Genomic DNA, 20160 nt, shown 5'->3' with positions numbered 1-20160 from the left:
TGTAAGCATCTCATCTGACAGCCCATAATCATCCCACGAAGCAGAGCCTCCAATCAGGCACGTTATATCGACTGAGCTAGAATATGCATGATCGGGTAAGTCTTCAAGCGACATATCCATGGCGACCCTCCCTAAGTCAGCAGCAGCGCACACCTCATGCATTGACTCAATGATTCGCAATCTCCAAGACCAAATTCATTGATATTTCCTACAATGTCTGAAATGCGCTCCGCCGCGTGGTTCATGAGAAGTTCCGACAACTCTTTCTCGAAGAAAGATGCTTTCGGATCGTTCAGTAATGACGTGAACCTCGATCGATGCAGACTAAGCATTGCCATGTTATAGATCATATGTAGAAAAGAACGATTCAGAGCGGCTGTTGCGTTTCCGTCCGTATCAATGTCATCGCATGAGATAGGACGGTACCTAGCGCAATGTGACACGGTATCGTACCACTCGAGAAGCTTCTGATCAAAACAAGCCAAGCCCAAGCTTTTACTTATTGTTGGATTCGACGCCGAGGGGAAACTATCCACGGTACTACCAAAGAAGTCGTTAAGATGCGAGATAAATCTCGGTAAGAATGAAGAAAAGGAGGCTTCTTGTGGATCTAGACATGGTCGTGTTTGTTGCTCCAGCTTCGATGAGTCTACGGCTGGCTGATTTCTAAAAGACGACGGGAGCCTCTGGCTTTTTTTCTTTCCCAAAAGCAAGTGTATAAGGTTGCCTAGCTACCGGGAGCAAGTTCGTTAGGCACAAAGTCATAGCAGTCTCATGCGGCCTTAGCAGCGGCAAGGTCTGGCACTGGGACTCAACTTACTTGCTTTTATAAGCTCCTGGTCATCGTGTTGTTGTATTTCTGAGCTTAGGCCTGGATTCATGGGTGTCCTCTGCTCTCTCGGCCTGGCGCCAAGAGATAGCCACTCCTACCAAGGCGTCGTCTCCGAGGTGGTATTGATGTTGCCAGTCACTGGGCGATTTGTCAGAGGCATTGCGTTTTTGGTTGTGTTTCGAAGAGGGTGAGTAATGAGGGAAAATGAAAAAAAAACCATCGACCATTTGTTCAGAGGTGATACGTTAGGAAGCGTAGCACATGCCAAATCATCGGACGGCCAAGGCGGGAATGGGAAGGGAATTCGTACTTGTTCTCACCACGACGACCCCTCACGATGCAGGAATAATTGCTCCATCGGCAATTTCCACATGGCGACCTTTGAGTAACGTCGCACCTAACCTTGTGAGCCCTACACGCGAGACAGGCTCGGATTGCCCTTCGTAGGTTCCGTTTCGACACTCTCCTCGACCGAGTGACACAGCCTGGACTTTGGACCGAGGCCGCATGGAATCTGGCGGGGAGATGGCAGTTGCTCGAGGCAGCTGAGTTGGCATCGCTAACAGGAGCAGATGCCGCCTCATGACCGTTTGGGGCTTGGACCATGGGCGCGTATCTCTTGGCTCGTGGCTAGAAGCCAGTTTATCTTTTCATACGAGACGTGATGTAACCGAGCTATTTTATTTGACAATACCAGCGTCACCTGGGGGAAAAAACCCCAGGGTCTTGCAAAATGCTAACTCAGGCCGGTCCGAACGATGTGAGAGCGTTGCTCAAAACACGGCCGGGATGTGGAACCATGTGGCCCATGGTTCACATTTCGGTCCGAGGTCCGCGACCCGACTGAACAACCCCGCTAGCAGTCAGTTAGCGGATATGTGTGTGATCGAGAAGACTCTTAACGACAGAGCGTGTGGGACTGGGGTTGGTCTTTAGTTTGTACGCCATCGAACCAACCTCGACCAGAGGACTTTCACACTCATTGGTCTCTGGGGAAAAGAGGAGGGCTTATCTTTCTGTGTGAACATGAGAAATATCAGTGTACGTAACAGTTGGACAGTCACCTTCAGAGTGGCCAGATGATGGCGCCCGCGCTAGACCCCGAAGCGTAGTATAACCGCTAGGCGATAACGTCGCTCTCGGTCCGCTTCAAAGATATTGAGATGCAGGGAAGGGAACGGCTTGGGAATGGATTGTGACAACACAGTGACGAGATACTCTCCGTCGACGTTATCGTTCCCCACGTTGGTATATGTGGCGACGCATCCGACTTCATCAATCAATCCGGTGCCGATGCAGACCAAGCAGCATTGTTCCGTTTTATCGGGAATAAATAGCTGACTTGTTGTTTTCATAATCCGTCTTCCCTTAGCCATCAACTATCGCTTGAACAGCTCTCTCGAGACACCGTGTTTCGAAACAAATCAATATGGACACAAAAGATGCCAACCATCGTCCTACACCTGAGCATGTTCTTCACAAGGAGAATGATGCCTGCAAGGCGGATGAAGAAGTACTTGCAAACCTTGGTCACGAGCAGGAACTCCGGCGAGAGTTCTCTGTATTCACACTCGCCGCCCTCTGCTCGTGTCTCATGGCAAGTTGGGAGGCTCTAGCAACCGTCATTACTACTGCGTTGACTAATGGCGGACCGCCATGTCTATTTTACAATTAGTACCGTCTCTCGTCTTCCCAGCCAGGCTTTTATGCTAACTCGTATGCAGCGTGATGTGCTTCTTGTGTACGGTGTGCATCACCCTTTCCCTAGCTGAAATTGCATCCATATATCCAACAGCCGGAGGTGAGCATTCCATCTTCGCCCTGCATCCACCTCGTCTAAAACAATGTTTGCCAGGACAATACTACTGGGTGGCCGCTCTCAGCTCGGCTTCGAGGAAATCTGGACCAGCATTTGCGACAGGATGGGTCTCCATTGGCGGGCAACTCGTCTTCTCTGCCTCTGCCGCCTTCGCCGCCGGACTTGAGGTTCAAGGATTGATCATCATGAACCGAAGCCAGTACGAGCCGACCCGTTGGCATGGTATGCTTCTTTACTGGGCAATCTTGGCATACTCTTGCGTTGCGAATGTATGGGGTATCAAGCTGCTTCCTCATACAAATATGGCGGCTGGTTAGTCTTTTGTGCTTCCACTCAGTAACAAGCTGACACATGCTAGGGGTCATCCACGTAGCGGGGCTCATGGGTACTGTCATCACCATCTTGGTCATGTCGGATAAGAACCCTTCATCATTCGTCTTTGTTGAGTCGGAAAATAGTAGCGGCTGGAGCAATGATGCGGTATCGTGGCTGGTGGGCTTGTTAAGCGCAGTCTATCCGTTCCTTGGGTAAGTCTCGGTGAATGTCCCCTACGAATCCAGTCTGTTTATGAAGCATATTGACATTGCATAGCTATGACGCAGCCTGTCACTTGGCCGAAGAGCTGCCATCTGCTAGTCGCAACGTGCCTCTGGCCATGATAGGCACCGTCGTGACTAACGGGTTAATGGGCTTGGTATACTGCATCACTCTCTTATACTCGACTGGATCACTTGAGTCTCTACTGGCAACGCCAACTGGTTTTCCTTTCATGGATATCTATCTTCAAGCAACCAATTCCCAAGCCGGGACCACCGTCCTATCGTTAACGGTACCTATTATCGCCGCTGCTGCTAGTGTCGCCGGCCTCACATCGACTTCACGGACGTTATGGGCTTTCGCTCGTGATAAAGCAACACCTTTCCATAAACAACTCAGCAAGGTTGATAAAAGACTCAAGGTTCCTGCCAATGCAGTGTTCGTCACGACAGCATTGCAAGCCGCCATGGGATTCATCTATCTTGGCAGTCCTACTGCTTTCAATGCAACACTCTCTATGGCTATTATTGGCATGTACATCTCTTACCTCTTGCCCATTGTATACATGCTTGTCTATGGACGTCGGCCCGCGACAAAGAAAGCCTACAGGTACTTCAAGCTTCCTGATTGGCTGGGTGTATCAATGAATGTCGTTTCTATTGCCTGGATCATTCTTGTCATCATTTTCAGCACGTTTCCGACGACGATACCGGTTACACCTCAAACAATGAACTACTCAACTGTCGTTTTGGCTGGGTGGTTGCTTTTTGGTGCTTCATATTACTGGTTATTTGGAAGAGCTAAATTTGATGTTCCCATGTCAGATTTGTCGATTATCCCAGCTGTCGGAGTGAGCAGAGGTCAAATTAGAGGCTAGCTAGGACAAGAATGCATTATTAGGTTTAGGTTAGCTGCTATGTATATTCTATCTGGTTTTGCCGTTCACTTTAAAGCGACACATACGTGTTAGTCACTACGCAAATGTGAACCGCATTGCCTGCATTCACATCTCTTCAGTATCAGGGGTGTATTGAATATTTGACGTAGTGTTTGGACCTGTTTTATTCTACCATATAAATCAACACAAGGTGGGAACAGAAAACAATGAGTACGATTTCATTTGGCTGGTTCTAAATTCAACAGCTTGTAGCTAGGATGCGCCATGGTCGGATTTGGAGGTGCTAGTTTGGTGATCGTAACCTGGACGAGGCTGACTAAGTGCTCAACTTTCTATTGCTGTAAATGTCTGTTATCTTTAATGGTTAAGTATAACATACTTTCCGTATTTGCTAACTCATCTGTTATCAGCACAAGATATGTTACGAATAGATGAGAGGCACATATAAATATACATCGATCAAGCCACCTGTGCAACCTCATCCTCCTGGATTCTCTTCAAGGCATGACCGATTTCCTTCTCCCAGTTGATGCATAGAACAAAACACAGCTCCATAGATCCTACTAATACCATCCCGATGCATTGTCCAATCCAAAGGCCCGAGAGTTCCCAGCCCCGGAAAGCCAGCCAAGAGCCCAAAGGAAGCGCGATTACGTAGTAACTTGTGATGTTTGCGACGGCTCCAATGTGCTGCTTGCCCACTCCTCGAAGGGCGCCACCGCAGCTTCCGTTCACTGCATCCGCAATTTGGAACAGCGCAATCCATGGCATCACTTCAGCCACATAGCGCACCACCTCGAGGTCCCTCGTAAACAGTTTGGCAAAATGATCTCTTGTCAGAATCAAGACCAGGGAGACAATACTTGCGACCAAGACGCTCAGGATGGCAGCTGTATGTGCTGTTCTCTTGGCCCCCTTGATGTCCCTCGAGCCGAGCGCGCCACCCACCCTGACACTACTGGCCACTCCAATACCGAAGGGGATCGTGACGAGGACTTGATCAGCTGTCATGAGCACGCTCTGTCCAGACAACGGCAACTTTCCCAGGCGTCCAGCAATCAAAGCCACAATCTCGAAAGCCCAGAACTCGGTGCCAAGCTGGATGATGCCGAGGATAGCGATTCGGGTAAAGACACCCAAGTGCTTCAGACATGACTTGTTCCAGCCGCCCCAGCATTGGCTACCGGCAACAAATTTCACGTAGAGGATTAGGCCAGAGAATGATAGCCAGTAACAGATGCCTGTAGCGAGTGGCGCCCCGAGTAGCCCAAACTGAGATGTGTTGACCAAGAGGTAATTTAGAAAGGCGCTGAGAGGGGACACAACCAGCATCACATAGGTTGCGGGCCGCACAATGCCTTGGGCCTGAAGGTACTTCTTCATGACTTCGAAATATATATAGCCCAGGCCGCCTGGAATGAGACAGACCAGGAAGCTCGCTGTATCGCGTGAAAGGTCGGCGTCCTACCCCAGCAGTACGAAGACGGGCTCCGAAAAGACCCATAGCACACACACCGGAAGGTAGAGCATCGTCAGGACGATGAATGCCCTCTGTAAGAGGATACCAGTCTGATGTTTGTTGTCGCTTCCGGCGAAGGCTGTTGAAGCGAGCGTGTCCAAGGCCGTGGAGCCACCCATACCGATCAACCAGCCGGAGCAGGTACCAAACATGTAGGCGAAAGCGGCGACTGATAGATCATCAGGTCTCAATCTGCCCACGACGATGATGGATATAGTCTGCAGAGAGTTCTGGAGAATATAGGATGTGATGATGGGCAATGACGTTTGGGCGAGTATCAAGCATTCGCGAGCGAACAACTTTAATCTCAGGCCAAGTGTGGTAGAAAGGGTGTCTAATTTGCCCGATCGGGAATCCTCAACTTGGTGCAAGAGGCTTGTAGTCTCATCCACATGATGCTCATTGTGGGAGACCTCTCCAACTGCGTTTGCGGTCAGTGGAAGATGATATGAGATTCCAGGGGGGACTGGGTGTACAGGAAGGACTCGGCCCGTGCATGGCTGAGCTCGAGAATCGGAAGAGTTTAGGGTTGATCTGGCCATATCCCTTTCGAAGACTGCGTTCGGGTTTTAATCGATCCAACGAGTGGATATTGATGGATGCTTCAGTAGGCTGGGTTTGATGTAATGAAAGGGAGCGGTAGTAATGCGACCCGATTTGGAACTCTAGCCGCCGTCCTTGTTTCACCGCATCGTGCTTGTGACTTGAACGGTCCGAAGCATCCCTAACTCACATAGCTGTGAACATGTTACCGCAGTTGTTGCTTGGTTCGGACTACACTAAGCCTCTTCCGGTAGCCTATCCGCCGTCCAGAACTGCTCTCAGTAGCGCGCTATTTACCCCCCGGCAATAAGACGGCCCTCACAAGCGTTTCCGCTATTAGATCACCAGCAACATCTCGACCTTTTATTCAGCACTTCCATTCTATCTCTCCAACGTCCCCAAAACCAAAGAAGAAGAAAATGTCCATCTCTGCTGCAACGTGCCTTGCTGTGGTCCTCTCGCTGAGTTTGGCTTCTGGCCACTCTATCCAGAAGCCGATGCAACAACAACCCTCCAACTTCATTCAGACTTCCATCTTCCACCACCAATCAGCCCTTTTAGCCTCCGTTGACGAACCCGTGCAACATGTGTATGATGACTTCCAAGACGACATCCCCTTCCAGGGTATTGCCTATTTTGCCCACCTCAACAACACCAATTGTTTCTCTGCCTCTACCGATGGCACTTTCGACATCGCCATCGTCGGCGCTCCCTTCGATCTGGGCGTGACGTACCGTCCTGGTGCCCGATTCGGCCCTGCTGCAGCAAGGATGGGCTCGAGAAGGTTGTCCCCTTCAATGGGCTACAGGTATACCATCTCCCTACGACTCCGTCGCAGCGCTTCCGAACTGATAACGACACAGCATGGATCATGGTGTCAACCCGTTTCGAGACTGGGCCAGGGTGGTGGACTGTGGAGATATCAGCAATACACCCTTCGACAAACTTCAAGCCATTCACGAGCTTCAGAAAGGTTGGGAGGCCATCGGCGCAAGAACGGTTCACAACACCGCCAAAGGCAACGTTCCTCGAATCATCGGCATTGGCGGCGACCACACAATCAGTCTTCCAGCAATCCGCTCCTTGTACAAGACCTGGGGTCGCGTTGCTGTTCTGCACTTCGACTCACATCTGGATTCATGGGATCCCAAGCAACTCGGTGGCGGGCTGACTAAATACTCCCAAGTCACACACGGCTCCATGTTCCATATCCTCCACGAGGAGGATTTGCTGTCCAGAACTTCCAACATGCATCTCGGCTCACGTTCCATGCTCTTTGACGACAGGTACGATCTTGAGAACGATGCTCGATGTGGCTTCTCATACATCCGTGCGCGAGAACTGGACGAAATGGGTGTGGAAAACGTAGTCGACCGAATTGTGGACACAGTCGGCGACGAATACGTGTACTTGAGTATTGATATTGATGTTTTGGACCCAGGTACGTGAGAACCACTCATGCAACGGAACAACAGCGTGGTGGGTGATATTCACTAACCACCGTCATAAAATACAGCCTTCACTCCTGCTACCGGAACCATTGAACCAGGCGGCTGGACATCGAGAGAACTACTGCGGATCTTTGACGGTCTTTAAAAAGCGGGAGTCAAGATTGTAGGCTCCGACGTTGTCGAGTTCACTCCTGCTTACGATAATACTGCAGAGACCACCGGCATTGTCGTCTCGGAGATCATTTACGAAATCCTCCAGTGGATGATAAGAGTTCCCGTTTTTCTCGAATGAACGTGTGGATGCAAAGCCTTTTTTTCACCGAGCTCGATTGAGAAGCAGGGGTGGAACAGAGGCAAGGGCTGGGCGGCCTTATTGGGCCTCGGGCGTCTTCTCACATAGACATGCCTGTGTTTAAACTCGTGCAATATCTTTTAACTAGCGTCGCAGGTCAAGATGTTAAGTTTATTCATTTAAAACTGCCCATCAACCTTGATGCAGGCTTCTTAGCAAACAACACAAAGGCCAAATGAAGCGAAACCAGCACCACATCGCCGTCACCAAGTCCCTATGGTTTAGTACCATTGAACTAAGAACAACCTTCTAAAAGACAAACTTGGATAGCTCCGTCGGACCACCCATGGACCGCTCGGCGGACCACCAATACTTGAGTTCTTCGCACAAAGTCTTTGTGTCTGTCAAGCCGATATTATCCAACTTTGCCATCCTGTTCAAAACGAACTCACGGTAGACCTTTTTAGTCGCCCGTATGCCACCAATCATCAGAGGGAAAAGGAACAATTGCGCGGTCACGCTTTCTTCCGGCACTTCTGCGCAGGCGTCGAGGATGTGTTCTACAGCATCATGCGTGTCGGCATCGCTGGCTGACGATCGATTTTTGAGATCGGTCAAGAAGATGGTCCAGGCACTCCAAAGTACTGCTTCGTTAAATAAGTCTAAAAACCGCATCACCGAAACGTCATACGTGCTTGCTGGGTGTTGTTCTCGGTGTTTGGTCATCAAAGCCATGTGCCGTCTGAGACGTGCCTCCAACCCATCCACGTCGGATTCAAAAGATCTGATACATTCCACATGGGATATATAAGTCCCATGTAGGCCTGCATTCTTTGTCTTGACAAGCCTTCCTAGTGTATAAACGATGCTTGCCATTGAGGTCGACATACCGGAGAACATGTCCAAGTCTCGGAAGTGGACACAGTCTGGCAAGTTTCCGTTCAGCTCACGGAAGGCATTGCTCTGTGTCTGGTCGTGAAACTCCAAGGCTACGCTGAGGTAGTCCGGAGTGGTGATGCTGTTGGAATGAGTGCTAAATAGCAACGTGTTCTGGATGAACCCCAGCAACTTGGCCAGGTATAAAAATCTTTCGTCTTCCGCAAGTGTCTTGAATAAGTCCTGGCAAATTATGGCGGCGTACTCCAAGTGATAGACAAGTTTGGCGGCGTCTTGAGTAGCAACGAAGCCCATGCAGAGGACTAACAGGGTTGATAAGGTCAGAAGCGTCTGCGAGGTCCGACCCTCAGGCTCCCCTCCCAAGATATTTGGCGCGAGAGCATTGGCGTGTTCCATGACTTGCTGAATATCGTTGGCTCTCCCCTCCAGGAAGCAGCCATCTGGGCCAGTTGGACCTTTGCGGCCGCGTCTGACAATGATCTGAGCCAAACGTAGAACAGCAATCAAAAGCTCCGAGCTCTTTTCCGCTTGTGGCACCAGGTACTTGAGGAATGGGTTATCTGTGCGGCTCCCGAATGGTGTCAGAAAAGGCGCGATTTGCTCAACAAATGACTGCCACAAGGAAATAAAGTAGCTTCTGTGTTCCGAGAGACTCGGTTCAGTCAGGCCTCCAGGATTAAGGATGTCCTCGATGGTGGCGCTCAAGGCGTCGGATATTAGACGAGTAGAGTCACTAAGTCCTTGGGTAGTATTCGTAATTTCTACCGCGGTTCCATTCGGCAGAGTGGAGTCTGTGCTTCTCCAGGGGGAATCTCTCACTTGTAGGCGGGGGGGAGTATTTAAGAATTCATGTGAAAATACGCCGAAAGACGACTGAGAGAAGGAAGGGACCGAGAGAAGAAGCGGTGATAAGCCCTCCGAGCCCAAGTTAGTCCACGAGAAAGAGTCCATGGGCTGCGAGCCGCTTGTATCTAAGTCGCTGAAGGGAAATTCGAGGGGATTGAACGAGGCAAGGGCATCTTCTATGTGCGCAGTACATTCGACATTGCCCGCATCTTGATTGAATGCACTTGCCGACGTGTGATCGATGAGGTCAGCTTGTTGAGGACCCTCCTGCACTAAGCGGGTCTCACTGACACGGCCTATGGTCTTTGGCGTCGTTTGAGATGAGGTTTCTCGATCATATGAGTTATGAAGAGTCTGAACTCTCCATCTGGCCTGAAGCGAAGGCTCGCAGTCTAGATTCTTTTTGCGGCAGCGCGAACACTGCGGCTTTGCCTGATCGCACTATGGGGTGTCGTGAGTGGACTTTTCCAACATAAACTTGTGTGAGAGTCCTCAATTACCTTCCGCTTCGATGCCTGACAGGCCTTGCAAGGACCCCGGTTTCTGGAATGTGCTCGTAGCTTGAGCATGCCATCAGTCGATGGATATAGTGATGGAAGGTCGTTCAGACGACCCCGACTGTCGGGCGGGCGTGTTTTAAGTGGTATTCCACCTCTGCTTCCGAATTCCCGCACGTTCAAGGCTTTGTTAGACGTCCAAGTTCGAATGTCGCCGAAAGATTCCCATCGCCCTGCTGGTGTTGTCGAGGTTGAGGTGAGTTGATGTTTGATGATTGACCAAGCAATTGCCACGCGGCCCCGGATGTACTTTTCTGCGGTAGTGCCGAGTGATCGGGGTTCGGGCTGACGATTAGCCGGACGGCGTCCCAGCTGGTACCACCACTCTGTACGGTGTACCACACTTCTCAACTGGTAGGCCATGTCATCACCAAACAGGGAGGTGTACTGCTGTCATTCCGAAGCTGAGTGCGGTTCGGGCACTGCATGTAGAATCGAGACTGTCGGAAGATATAGGAACTCACTAGCTTGACTATGTTAGGCAACGAAGTCGATTGCAATTTGAGTCACTGTCGTCAAACCCATGTGCTTCCATGACCAGATGAAAATATAGAGTGCTAACGAATACTTCCTCGCAGAACTGCCAATGCCTTCAAAAGCGAGGGCAAGTCAACAACCAAGGGATGCCATACTTTCCTTCAGTCATTTTGATTCCGTAAATCCTCGGGTTCCGCGGATCCCACTCATCCTGGGATCCATTCAAGCAAAGGTAATATGGTGGCCTGAGCCTTTGTGCAGGGGTGGTTGGGAACAAACCAATACCTATCGACGGATGAATCGAGATAGTCTACATAAGACATATCCGGGTGGACTTTGAGATCGACCGTCGTGACTACTGTGGCCCAGAATTCGCAAAGGAACCAAACTTGGGCCGTGGGTAAGAGGGATGAACTACTTGCGCATTTTGGAGTTGATATTAATGTTATTGCGTATCTCGCTTATGGTGATAACTCGCAGAGTCCTACGCTTATATCGTCATCATTCCTTTTTCAATTCACTCATATCGGACAACCGTTAGGCCACTGTACCAAAAATGATCTTCTTTAAGTGCGGTGTTTTTTATCAGCCTTTATATCTGACAACTTAGGCAGTCACGCCGAAAGTCTTGTTTCATTATCTAATAGTGCTCAAATGATCCCTCAGTGAGCAAATTCCTGCACTCTAGCCTCCCGGGGCGCATGGGAAAGAAGACGTGGACTGAGGATATGGGGCTAGCTTGTTTAGGGCATTTTACCGCAGCTCATGTCATCAACCCACGAGTGCGAAAGCAAAGTGGGCCAGCAATTACCAACATGGCTCAAATATTTGAGGGTTTAACTTATTGTCTTTCTTTTCACTTTCTATTTTAGCTGATACCAGATACACATCTTCTTCTCGATTGAATCCGGTTGCTTCATTCGCAATGCCGCAAAACACCACGCCGCGGGGCCTCGACACCAACATCGGAACACATGAGTTCGACCTAGATAAACTTGGCCGTCAGCGACCGATAATATTCATTTCACAATGATCTGAGGTTGGATTCTGCTTTGCAATCCTAAGCTCAATGTTGATGACGGTAAGTTTTGAACGGGTGTCGTACGCATTGTTCTCGCTTGCCCGAGATTTCATTTGCTTGAGCTCTGGGCTCTGGTCTCAATGGATATTAGAACCGAAGGCCTAATATCATTGCTGTAGGAGCACTTAGTTGGTGGCTTCCATATCATCCTCCCAGAGCTAGGCGTTGAACTCGATATTCCCCCGGCTGCCCGAATATGGCTAGCAAGCGTTTTCTCGCTTGTCACGGGCTCTTTATTGCTACCAGCCGGCCGGCTCAGCGGCATGTACGGCAGCTACGTCACCTTCAACTTTGGGTTGATTTGGTTTTCCATCTGGTGTCTGATTGCCGGTTTCAGCAAAAACTACATCCTGCTAATAGTATGCCGTACCCTTGCAGGCATTGGCTCCTCTGTATTCCTCGTTGGCGGACTTATGCTTCTTGGCAAGATCTACCGGCCAGGACCTCGGAAAAATCTCATCTTTGCTATGTATGGAGCTATTACGCCGATCGGTTTCTTTGCAGGCATCTTTTTTGGTGGCATTTCCTTGCAATCTTTGAGTTGGAGATGGTATTTCTGGCTTGGTTCCATTATCCTTGCCTCGGTGGCCGTGACTGCTCTACTGGCTATACCAAAGTAGCCTCGTCGGCAAGGGAACAGAACCACTTTGACTCTACAAGAGAGCGCTCGAAAACATTCACGTCAACAGTCGCCTGATTCTAGCCGCTTTAGAGCGAGCTTATGGTCGCAATGGCCTTGAGGGCCCCGACATACTTCTGATCGCAGCATGAACACTTCCTATCGTTTGACTAGCAGCGAGATTATTGCGGTGATTCTTTGAGCCTCATGGCGCTGCCCATCTTCAGGGTTTCAGGACAGTACGATGAAAATAGCGCAGAAGGACCCTGGTCGTGCTTAGAGTCGACCGTTTGAATTAATAATATAGTTAATATATATAATAGAATTAACTCCTCGATGAGGGAACCTAGTGTTTGAATTTACTGCATTTTCGTTGCGCGCATGTCACAGTTGCCAGGGCCCAAGTTTGGGTTTCAAGCTGCTTTTTTCTTCTCTGCCGGAATCCTGTCTAACTTTTTCGACCCATTCTAACCTTGATGAATGCACCGACAATTCCCACGACCCGACCTAACGCCCCAAGATCCCACCCTAGGTGGCTAGCATCCGTACCAGCCCGACGCAACATAACAACTCCTCGAACCAGGGGTTGTATTGGGCCGATATCCTAGAGGAAGACTTGACCCCTTAAATCGGGATTGTTGATATTTTTAGCCAAGTCGTAAAGTGCGGCTATTTCTATTTAGATATATAGAATAAGATTATAGATAAGAATTTAATTTTCTTACCTATTAATCCTAATCTTATTATTAAGAAGTAAATAATATCTAAAAATAGCTAATATAATCTATTAGCTTCTATTTAGATATTATAGATAGTATAATAATAGCTTAAATAGATTTTCTTTCTTAAGAAAGCTTAAAAGAAAATTTAGCTTCTTTTTTTCTAATTTATCTTCTAGATTCTAAGAGAATCTAAGATTATATTAAAATTGGGATTTATAATATAGATATAATAGGTTATTCCTGGAAAGAGCTGCTTAAGTGAAATTCGCTATATTAAAAATTAGTTGTAATAGGATGAGTATCAGAAGGGAAGTTGGTCTCTTGACGATGGGAGACGGTCAGTCTCCCTTATATCCTATAGCTCGGAATAAGGTTACTATCTCAAGGTCGTTGACTGCAGATAGCAGGGTTGAAGTTAGAGGGGTTGAATGGAAGCTTCAGGCAGAGACCGGTAGGTAATAACCTTATTATTCAGCTACTGTTTATTCTAGTGCTGGGTGTAGTACTTATTATTTATTCTTACTATTTGAGATTAATATATGGCTTTGATCTATCTAATGATATTAAGTAAAGCTAAAAAAAAAACAAATAATAGAATTAACTGAGCATTTTAAAGGCTAATAAAAATAGAGCTATTAAATTAATAATAAAGTTGAGAAATATTTTATTATTAAAGTAATACTATATAGTAGTATTAATAAAGGTTACCAGATTCAATTAGTTAAAAGTGATTAATTAAGTAGCTAAGAATATCTAATCTTTATTAAAGCAGAGCCTTAACAGAAGAAATATCAAGCGCCTCTAGCCGTCGTAGTCTATGTCTCAAAAGCTAATTTATGAGATTTGTATATTTTTGTATCTTTCTTTTTACGGCTTTACTCCATATCATCAGATAGATCAAAGAGGCGCAAACAATAGAGACACAAATTCAGTACCCCATCCTGTCACATGTATCGGGATATCGGGTTTCTGCAGAATAACACCACTGAAGCTTTCTTCCTTCATCATAGGCGTCCATCACCACCTTCCACATCAGCTGTTTTATCCTAGACCTGGCTTTTAGCCGAACAAGCCAATATCTAGCTGAAGCCAAAGACCACGAAGCATCTGGAGCGTCTCGGCCCGAGGTGTTCTTCATCCATAAGACTAACCCAAAGACCCTGTCTTGAATAGGGAGAATAGCAAGAGCTTCTCGCACATATGATTATTTCCATCTGCTAGATGCAACACATCTAGGACCAAAAGAGATAGTAGCTTAGCAATTGAGATGGGATTTGTATGTCCTCAATAGGCCTCGTCCAATAGAGGGGGTCAGGTAATGCCCCTGAAGGAGGTCAAGGAACATCAACAGAGAGAGTCAGGAGTGTCACCCAAGAGGGTTAAGCGACCCTGGTAGGGATTGGGCAATTTTAATGAAGACGGTCAAGTAATTCAAGTAGAACGGGCCAGATAACGGCACAGAAGGTGGTCAGGTTGGGAAGGCGGTCAGTGTGCACGGCTGTGAGCTACTGACAGGCTTAGTTAGCTGCGAGATAGAGAGGATGGGATTATGCAGAGACAACTTAGGAGCTGCCTACGCTTCAATTACTACTCTAAACGGATGTTCCCAGTGCACCCATAGTAATGGTGGAACAAGGTGCATCGTACACTGACGGCTTCACAAAGTCCACTCTCGCCTTGGTGTTGTTGCCAAGCAAAATCAGGGACTTTTCCTTGGCGTTAAACTGAGGCCAGCCGAGCTTTGACAAGCCATTAGATGGGCTGTCGCTGAAAGAATACCAGGCATTTTGCATAATCTTAGTGAGCTTCTTCTGCTCAGCGGTAGGAGCAATGCCGCTGACGTCGCCGGAAGCGCCAAAGATCATGTGCAAGTCCACGCCGTGGTAGGCACCGCTGGTAGGGAACAGGCGGGTGTTGTCCCAATCAGCCATGTAACGATAAGCCCAAGCAGCAACGCCATTATTGCGGCGTGCCTGGGCCTGGTAAGAGACTGGGCAGGTGAACGACTCGAGTAGGAATGATGTGACCTGGGCATCGGTAGGCACGACTCCTCCGTTTCCGTATGCGGGAATGCGGTAGTACCCATCTTCGTTGTTGTTGTGGCCGAAGAGAATAGGAAGCTTGGCGAACTTGCCAGCCTTGGTGAGGCTGACGTAGTCGGAGAAGACGGTCTCGTTGTCGGGCTTGGGATAGAAAGGAGGAATGGATCGGAGAACGCTGGAACTGCTTGCAGGCCTGATGGCTGCAGCTGCCGTCTTGATAACCTCCCAGTCGACCTTGCGCATGCAGGCCATGACGTCGGAGGCAGCGGTACAGCCGACGGCCAGGACGACTGCGTTCCAGTTCTTTTCCTGAACGCTGGCAGTGTTCACGGGGAAGCTGAAGGCATCACCGGAGGGAGCAATGATGCCGCTGACAATGGGGTCCTTCTGGTAGGCGTACGCCCAGTAGTCCACGGCGACACCGCCAGAAGACTGGCCAGCAATGGTAATCTTGCCCGGGTTGCCGCCGAAGCGCCAGATGTTGTCGCGAACCCACTGGACAGCAGCTCTCTGGTCGCGGAGACCCAGGTTGGCAGTCTCGCCAGGGGCGCCGGGGAAGCCGAAGATGTTGATTCGGTAGTTGACGGTAACGACGACAATGTCCTCAGCGTCGGCAAAGTACTTGCCGTTGTAGAAAGGACTGTTGGTGTTACCAATGGCGAATCCTACATCTGTCAATGAGGCTCTTTAAGATGGGCTGCTAAACTTACGTCCGCCGTAGAAGAAGACCAAGACAGGCTTGTTGGCCTTGGCAGAGTTGGGCGTCGCCTTGGACCAGATATTCAGAGTGAGACAGTCCTCGCTCTGGGGAGTACCGGCGGCGCTGGCAAAGTACGAAATGATATCTTGTGCCTGCGCCGTCTTTCCCGGATAGTCCACGGCCTTGCTGGGAGAAAGCGGGCAGTCGAAGCCGAAGCTCTTGGCCTCGTACGGCTCCCTGGAGGTGAAGCTCTGGGGCGGCGCAAAGCGCAGATCGCCCACCGGAGGCTTCGCATAGGGAATGCCCAGATACTCGACGACACACTGTGAGTTGTCGGCCAGATGTCCAGTAATGGGACCGTTGGACGTGTCAACGGTGACGTACTTGGCCGTGTTGCATCCCGTCGGCGCTGCAGCCGCGAGACTGGCGCAGAGGGCAACCGCCGCAAGGTTTACCAGGTACATGATGGCTGCTGTGCAATTACTGGACACGGAAGGTGAGGAAGAATAGCCGCTGCTTCGAATCGATTCCTGGGGAGAAGCTTGGGACGTTTTGAAGACTAAAGGGTGGATACGAAGCATCAGTGCTCATTTCCCGCTCCATGGACGTGGAGACGGGTTCGTGGGGAGTCGTCTGGGGTGCTCGGCTAGTTCACCAATATCACCTGAGGAAATATTGGCATAAAGCTGTCAATTGAGCTGACGACGTCATGGTCCATTGTGGATTGCATATTGAACAATATGTATACACCATGATTCTTCTTTCAATAGTGACCGCTCGCTTGGAGTAGTACCGACTACCATGTCTTCTGCCTCCTTTTCCTCCAAAGCCTGAACCTCCGAGCTTCCCGGTTGCTTTTGTTGATCAACACCGATCTTCCCATGCGAGACAGTGGAGTTGCGCAATTTATCATCCACGTTTTCTCCCCAGCAGGCCCCCATGGCACAACGGGCCTAGCCTAGTCTAGCTGCAATGACATGTCCCATGGAGTGAGGTTCCCTCCCTTGGCGTTGGGAATGCCTAGACCCAGAATAGAGGGACTAGGTGGAACTATACACCGAGTGCTACCCTTCGTACCTTTGCGCACACGAGCCCTGCATGTCTCATAAAGGCACCACGCGAGGCCACTCACGCCACATTCCATGAACCGAGACATGCCATGTCGAACGAAGGATTGTCTCTACCTCTACCGAGTTCGGCAGCTCATCTCCGGGTCCGTGGTAAGCAGCCCTGCCGGGGACCCTTGCCTAGACCAGAAGTCAGTTCGCCGAAGAGCGTCTAACCGAGCTGCCGCGCAATCATTTAACATTTTAAGCTTACTTGGTGGCGTGAATTTTATTCCAAGACTTGGGCTCTCTCGGCGGGAAGCAGTCCAATCCTCATTGACTATTCTTATCATACTTTCAGGTTGCGGAAGCTATTTCCTTGTCTATCCGAAGCGAGCAGGTTAATGGGAAGGGCCCTGGTGTGATCCCATTACGGTTAGCAACCCCTGTTGTTTTCAAGCCTGTCTAGGGCCATTCTCCACAAATGATATTCAGCGACTTCAATGGCCAGTGTCCGAAGGAACCGACGGTGTGGGAATGGGTTGGGATCTGATTGGATTGGGTCACTATCACTGTTAATCACGCACCCCTCTTCAAACCGTGGCTGTAAGGATGCATGTTCCCCTGCATGAACGATTCTGCTGGTGACCGATGCTGCTCGTCTGCTGTTGAAAGGCGGGCCTTTGATAAATACCAGCCAAGTGCAACTGCTCCTAGAGGAGCCGTTAGGTGCTCTACCTCGACCTAAATCCAATCAAGCATGATCTTCCAACGTAACTCATCATGATCGGCGACAAAGGCATGGGATTCCCTACCGATGGGGTCGACAATAAGGGATGGAAGCTCTACATCACCTCGCTGGTGATGATCATCACGGCGGGACTGTTTGTGATCTTTAGGGTTACAACCCGAGTCACGATGAACAAGCTCGGCTGGGACGATGCCGCTGTCGTTGTGTCATTGGTAAGTTTGTTCTTCTTCGTCTGGGTCGCTCTGCTAACTTCATTGCGGCTGTGTTCCATTGTCGTTTCGGTTTGCATGCAACTTGCCATCCACAGTGGCTATGGCATGCACAAACTGGACCTTACTCCGCCTGAGCGTGGAACAGCTCTGAAGATGTTCTTCATTGCTCAAACTCCATACAAAGTCACAGTTTGTCTCAACAAGATAGCAGCCATCTTGCTCTACCTTCGGCTCTTCGTCTCCAAGGACTTCCGCATGGCCTGTTTCGTGGTAATGGGCATCATCGTGGCATGGAGTATCGGTGGAGTTGGCGCAACTATTTGGCAGTGCATCCCAATCGAGGCATCCTGGAACAAAAATATCGACGGCAATTGCATCGACTCCAACAAGTTCTGGATTGCGTACGCGGTCATGAACATTCTAACGGATGTCATGGTGCTCGTACTCCCTATTCCTTCCATCATGAGACTCCAGATGAGTATGCGCGACAGACTACTGTTGTGCTGCGTTTTTCTTCTCGGAGGATTGTAAGTATCCCCAACGGTTGGATAAACACGAGCTAATTTGGCCTGCAACAGTGTCACAATCACATCGATTCTCCGAACGACGTCGGTACAAAACTCGCTCAAGAACAAAGAAGACATCACCTACAACTTCATCGAACGTGGAATGTGGACCCTTATCGAGGCGAACAGTGGCATCATTGCCGCTTGTCTACCAGTTCTCAAGCGCCCAATGAGCAAACTGTTCCCGCGAGTATTCGGCTTCACCAAGAAGAGCTCCTCATACAACACCCATAGCAATTCTAAAGGCTACAACCTTTCCAACGTGTCTGCCTCAGCATCACATCCTGGTTTCTGGAGAGGGGCAACAAGGAACGAGCAGCTGGTTTCAATCACTGGCCCCGAATCGAGTCCAGAGAGGAAGAGTGACGAGAGACATATTGTGGCTGAATCTTTGAAAGGCAGCGATCTCGACAGTGACATGGATAGCCCTGCTACAACTAGCAATAGGGGGATGAGGGGGATTTCAAAACGGATTGAGGTGACTAGAATTTCATTTCACGAGGATAATGGATTAAAGCAATAGATTTGAAAGCGATATCCATTTGTTCAGCTCTCCTCTCAGCGGTTGTCCCTTGTGTCATTCCACGATCACAACCGTTCTTCGCTCCACCAATTGCACGGACTAATCTTGGGTCATGCTGCATAAATAAGGTCAAGTACGGGTGCAAATTAGGCTGTGATGCTTTCCAGGTCGTATAATTACAACCTTGCAAGTACCCACAATCCCGTCGGTTGCTGGCTCCTCGCATAGCGTGTACATAATTCTTCCATCCTGGCACTTACACTGCGCTAGACCTGTTAAGAACACGACACCCTTGCTGTTAACTTACATCTCCCTTGCACTGTATCTACATTAGTGCCGTCTTGTCTGTGTACATACTCATATCACGATGGCTGGTTGACATCAAGAACATATCCGGGCTTAGGGAGGTCATCAAACTCGACTTTGAGGGGACTGTAAAGGGAAAGTTCAACCGAAATTGAAACAGGTTTACTATTACCGTGATAGGGCTAACCATTCGCCTAGAGTTTAATTACAGCAGAGGCCAGCAACTAGCTTAGGGTGGCCCTACTCAAGACATTGAGTCTGCTTAGAAAATAAGACGGTATATTTTTTCCCTTCTCTAATTTCTTTAATACTTGCACTCAGTATACTCGCTACCCTATAGCTATCGCAGCGGCTCCTGTTGATATTTTTCTTTCTCTTTTTCTCCAAAATATCTCGAAGTAATACATTAATAGCTCTCTATATCCTCTACCCTTAAGACACCGCTTTTATGTTGTTTTTTCTTATGTCTTACCCCTCTCTAGATCTCACCCTACGGATGGGTGTGGTCTGCACTTAAGACCTCTCCCACCAACAAATGACTAATAGGCTATGCTTGGTTCTTTATTTCGTCGTATTTTTTGTCTCTTTCTCGCGTCGCTTAACGATGTTAGATAGACTAATGTCGAACTGTAGCTGCAAACAATAGAAGGACATACTTAGCACTGAACCTTGTGCTGTGACATACAGTGTCTTGTAAAGTTAAGATGTCATACCTTTGCCTTTCCCTCAACGCCTCAACTCAGCCGTCCTGTCTCTGACCTTGCTGGTGGTGAGCAATACTTTATCTTGAATCACTACTTCCTATCATTAATAGAGGATTGCAGACTTTCCTCTACTTTATTTTAGACCACTTTTCTTTCTGTGGTTTGGACTTGTATCTGCCCTCTTCTCCCAAGCTGGGCAATTGTAGCCTACCACGCGAGT

The 20160-nt window shown here is 49.0% G+C and overlaps 7 protein-coding genes across 7 annotated transcripts; 4 read left to right on the top strand and 3 right to left on the bottom strand.

Moving 5' to 3' along the window:
- Positions 1-1026: 1026 nt before the first annotated feature.
- On the top strand, positions 1027-4065 carry BGZ61DRAFT_499887 (amino acid permease; the record flags this gene model as incomplete). Its single annotated transcript, XM_046251462.1, has 6 exons — positions 1027-1086; positions 2334-2506; positions 2557-2633; positions 2688-2963; positions 3010-3178; positions 3243-4065. 6 exons carry the CDS (start codon positions 1027-1029, stop codon positions 4063-4065), a joined length of 1578 nt encoding a protein of 525 aa, XP_046095546.1.
- Positions 4066-4545: 480 nt separating this feature from the next.
- BGZ61DRAFT_567206 (putative MATE efflux family protein subfamily) lies at positions 4546-6103 on the bottom strand (the record flags this gene model as incomplete). The annotated part of the gene is made up of 3 exons (XM_046255957.1): positions 4546-5521; positions 5555-6026; positions 6082-6103. 3 exons carry the CDS (start codon positions 6101-6103, stop codon positions 4546-4548), a joined length of 1470 nt encoding a protein of 489 aa, XP_046095545.1.
- A 464-nt stretch (positions 6104-6567) lies between these two features.
- On the top strand, positions 6568-7744 carry BGZ61DRAFT_540355 (arginase family-domain-containing protein; the record flags this gene model as incomplete). Its single annotated transcript, XM_046254895.1, has 3 exons — positions 6568-6956; positions 7012-7589; positions 7665-7744. 3 exons carry the CDS (start codon positions 6568-6570, stop codon positions 7742-7744), a joined length of 1047 nt encoding a protein of 348 aa, XP_046095544.1.
- A 456-nt stretch (positions 7745-8200) lies between these two features.
- Positions 8201-10554, bottom strand: BGZ61DRAFT_486024 (fungal-specific transcription factor domain-containing protein; the record flags this gene model as incomplete). The annotated part of the gene is made up of 2 exons (XM_046249794.1): positions 8201-10075; positions 10135-10554. The coding sequence occupies 2 exons, from the start codon at positions 10552-10554 to the stop codon at positions 8201-8203; spliced, it is 2295 nt and encodes a 764-aa protein (XP_046095543.1).
- Positions 10555-11547: 993 nt separating this feature from the next.
- Positions 11548-12655, top strand: BGZ61DRAFT_523643 (major facilitator superfamily domain-containing protein). Its single transcript, XM_046252596.1, has 2 exons — positions 11548-11749; positions 11869-12655. Exons 1-2 carry the CDS (start codon positions 11738-11740, stop codon positions 12367-12369), a joined length of 513 nt encoding a protein of 170 aa, XP_046095542.1. The 5' UTR covers positions 11548-11737; the 3' UTR covers positions 12370-12655.
- A 2027-nt stretch (positions 12656-14682) lies between these two features.
- BGZ61DRAFT_540352 (Alpha/Beta hydrolase protein) lies at positions 14683-16296 on the bottom strand (the record flags this gene model as incomplete). The annotated part of the gene is made up of 2 exons (XM_046254894.1): positions 14683-15797; positions 15843-16296. The coding sequence occupies 2 exons, from the start codon at positions 16294-16296 to the stop codon at positions 14683-14685; spliced, it is 1569 nt and encodes a 522-aa protein (XP_046095541.1).
- Positions 16297-17661: 1365 nt separating this feature from the next.
- BGZ61DRAFT_567193 (uncharacterized protein) lies at positions 17662-18930 on the top strand (the record flags this gene model as incomplete). The annotated part of the gene is made up of 2 exons (XM_046255956.1): positions 17662-18368; positions 18420-18930. The coding sequence occupies 2 exons, from the start codon at positions 17662-17664 to the stop codon at positions 18928-18930; spliced, it is 1218 nt and encodes a 405-aa protein (XP_046095540.1).
- Between the last annotated feature and the right edge of the window lie 1230 nt (positions 18931-20160).

This window comes from Ilyonectria robusta (genome assembly GCF_021365365.1).
Source record: "Ilyonectria robusta strain PMI_751 chromosome Unknown BGZ61scaffold_42, whole genome shotgun sequence".
Lineage (NCBI taxonomy): Eukaryota > Fungi > Ascomycota > Sordariomycetes > Hypocreales > Nectriaceae > Ilyonectria > Ilyonectria robusta.
This window is presented reverse-complemented; position numbering and strand designations above follow the sequence as displayed.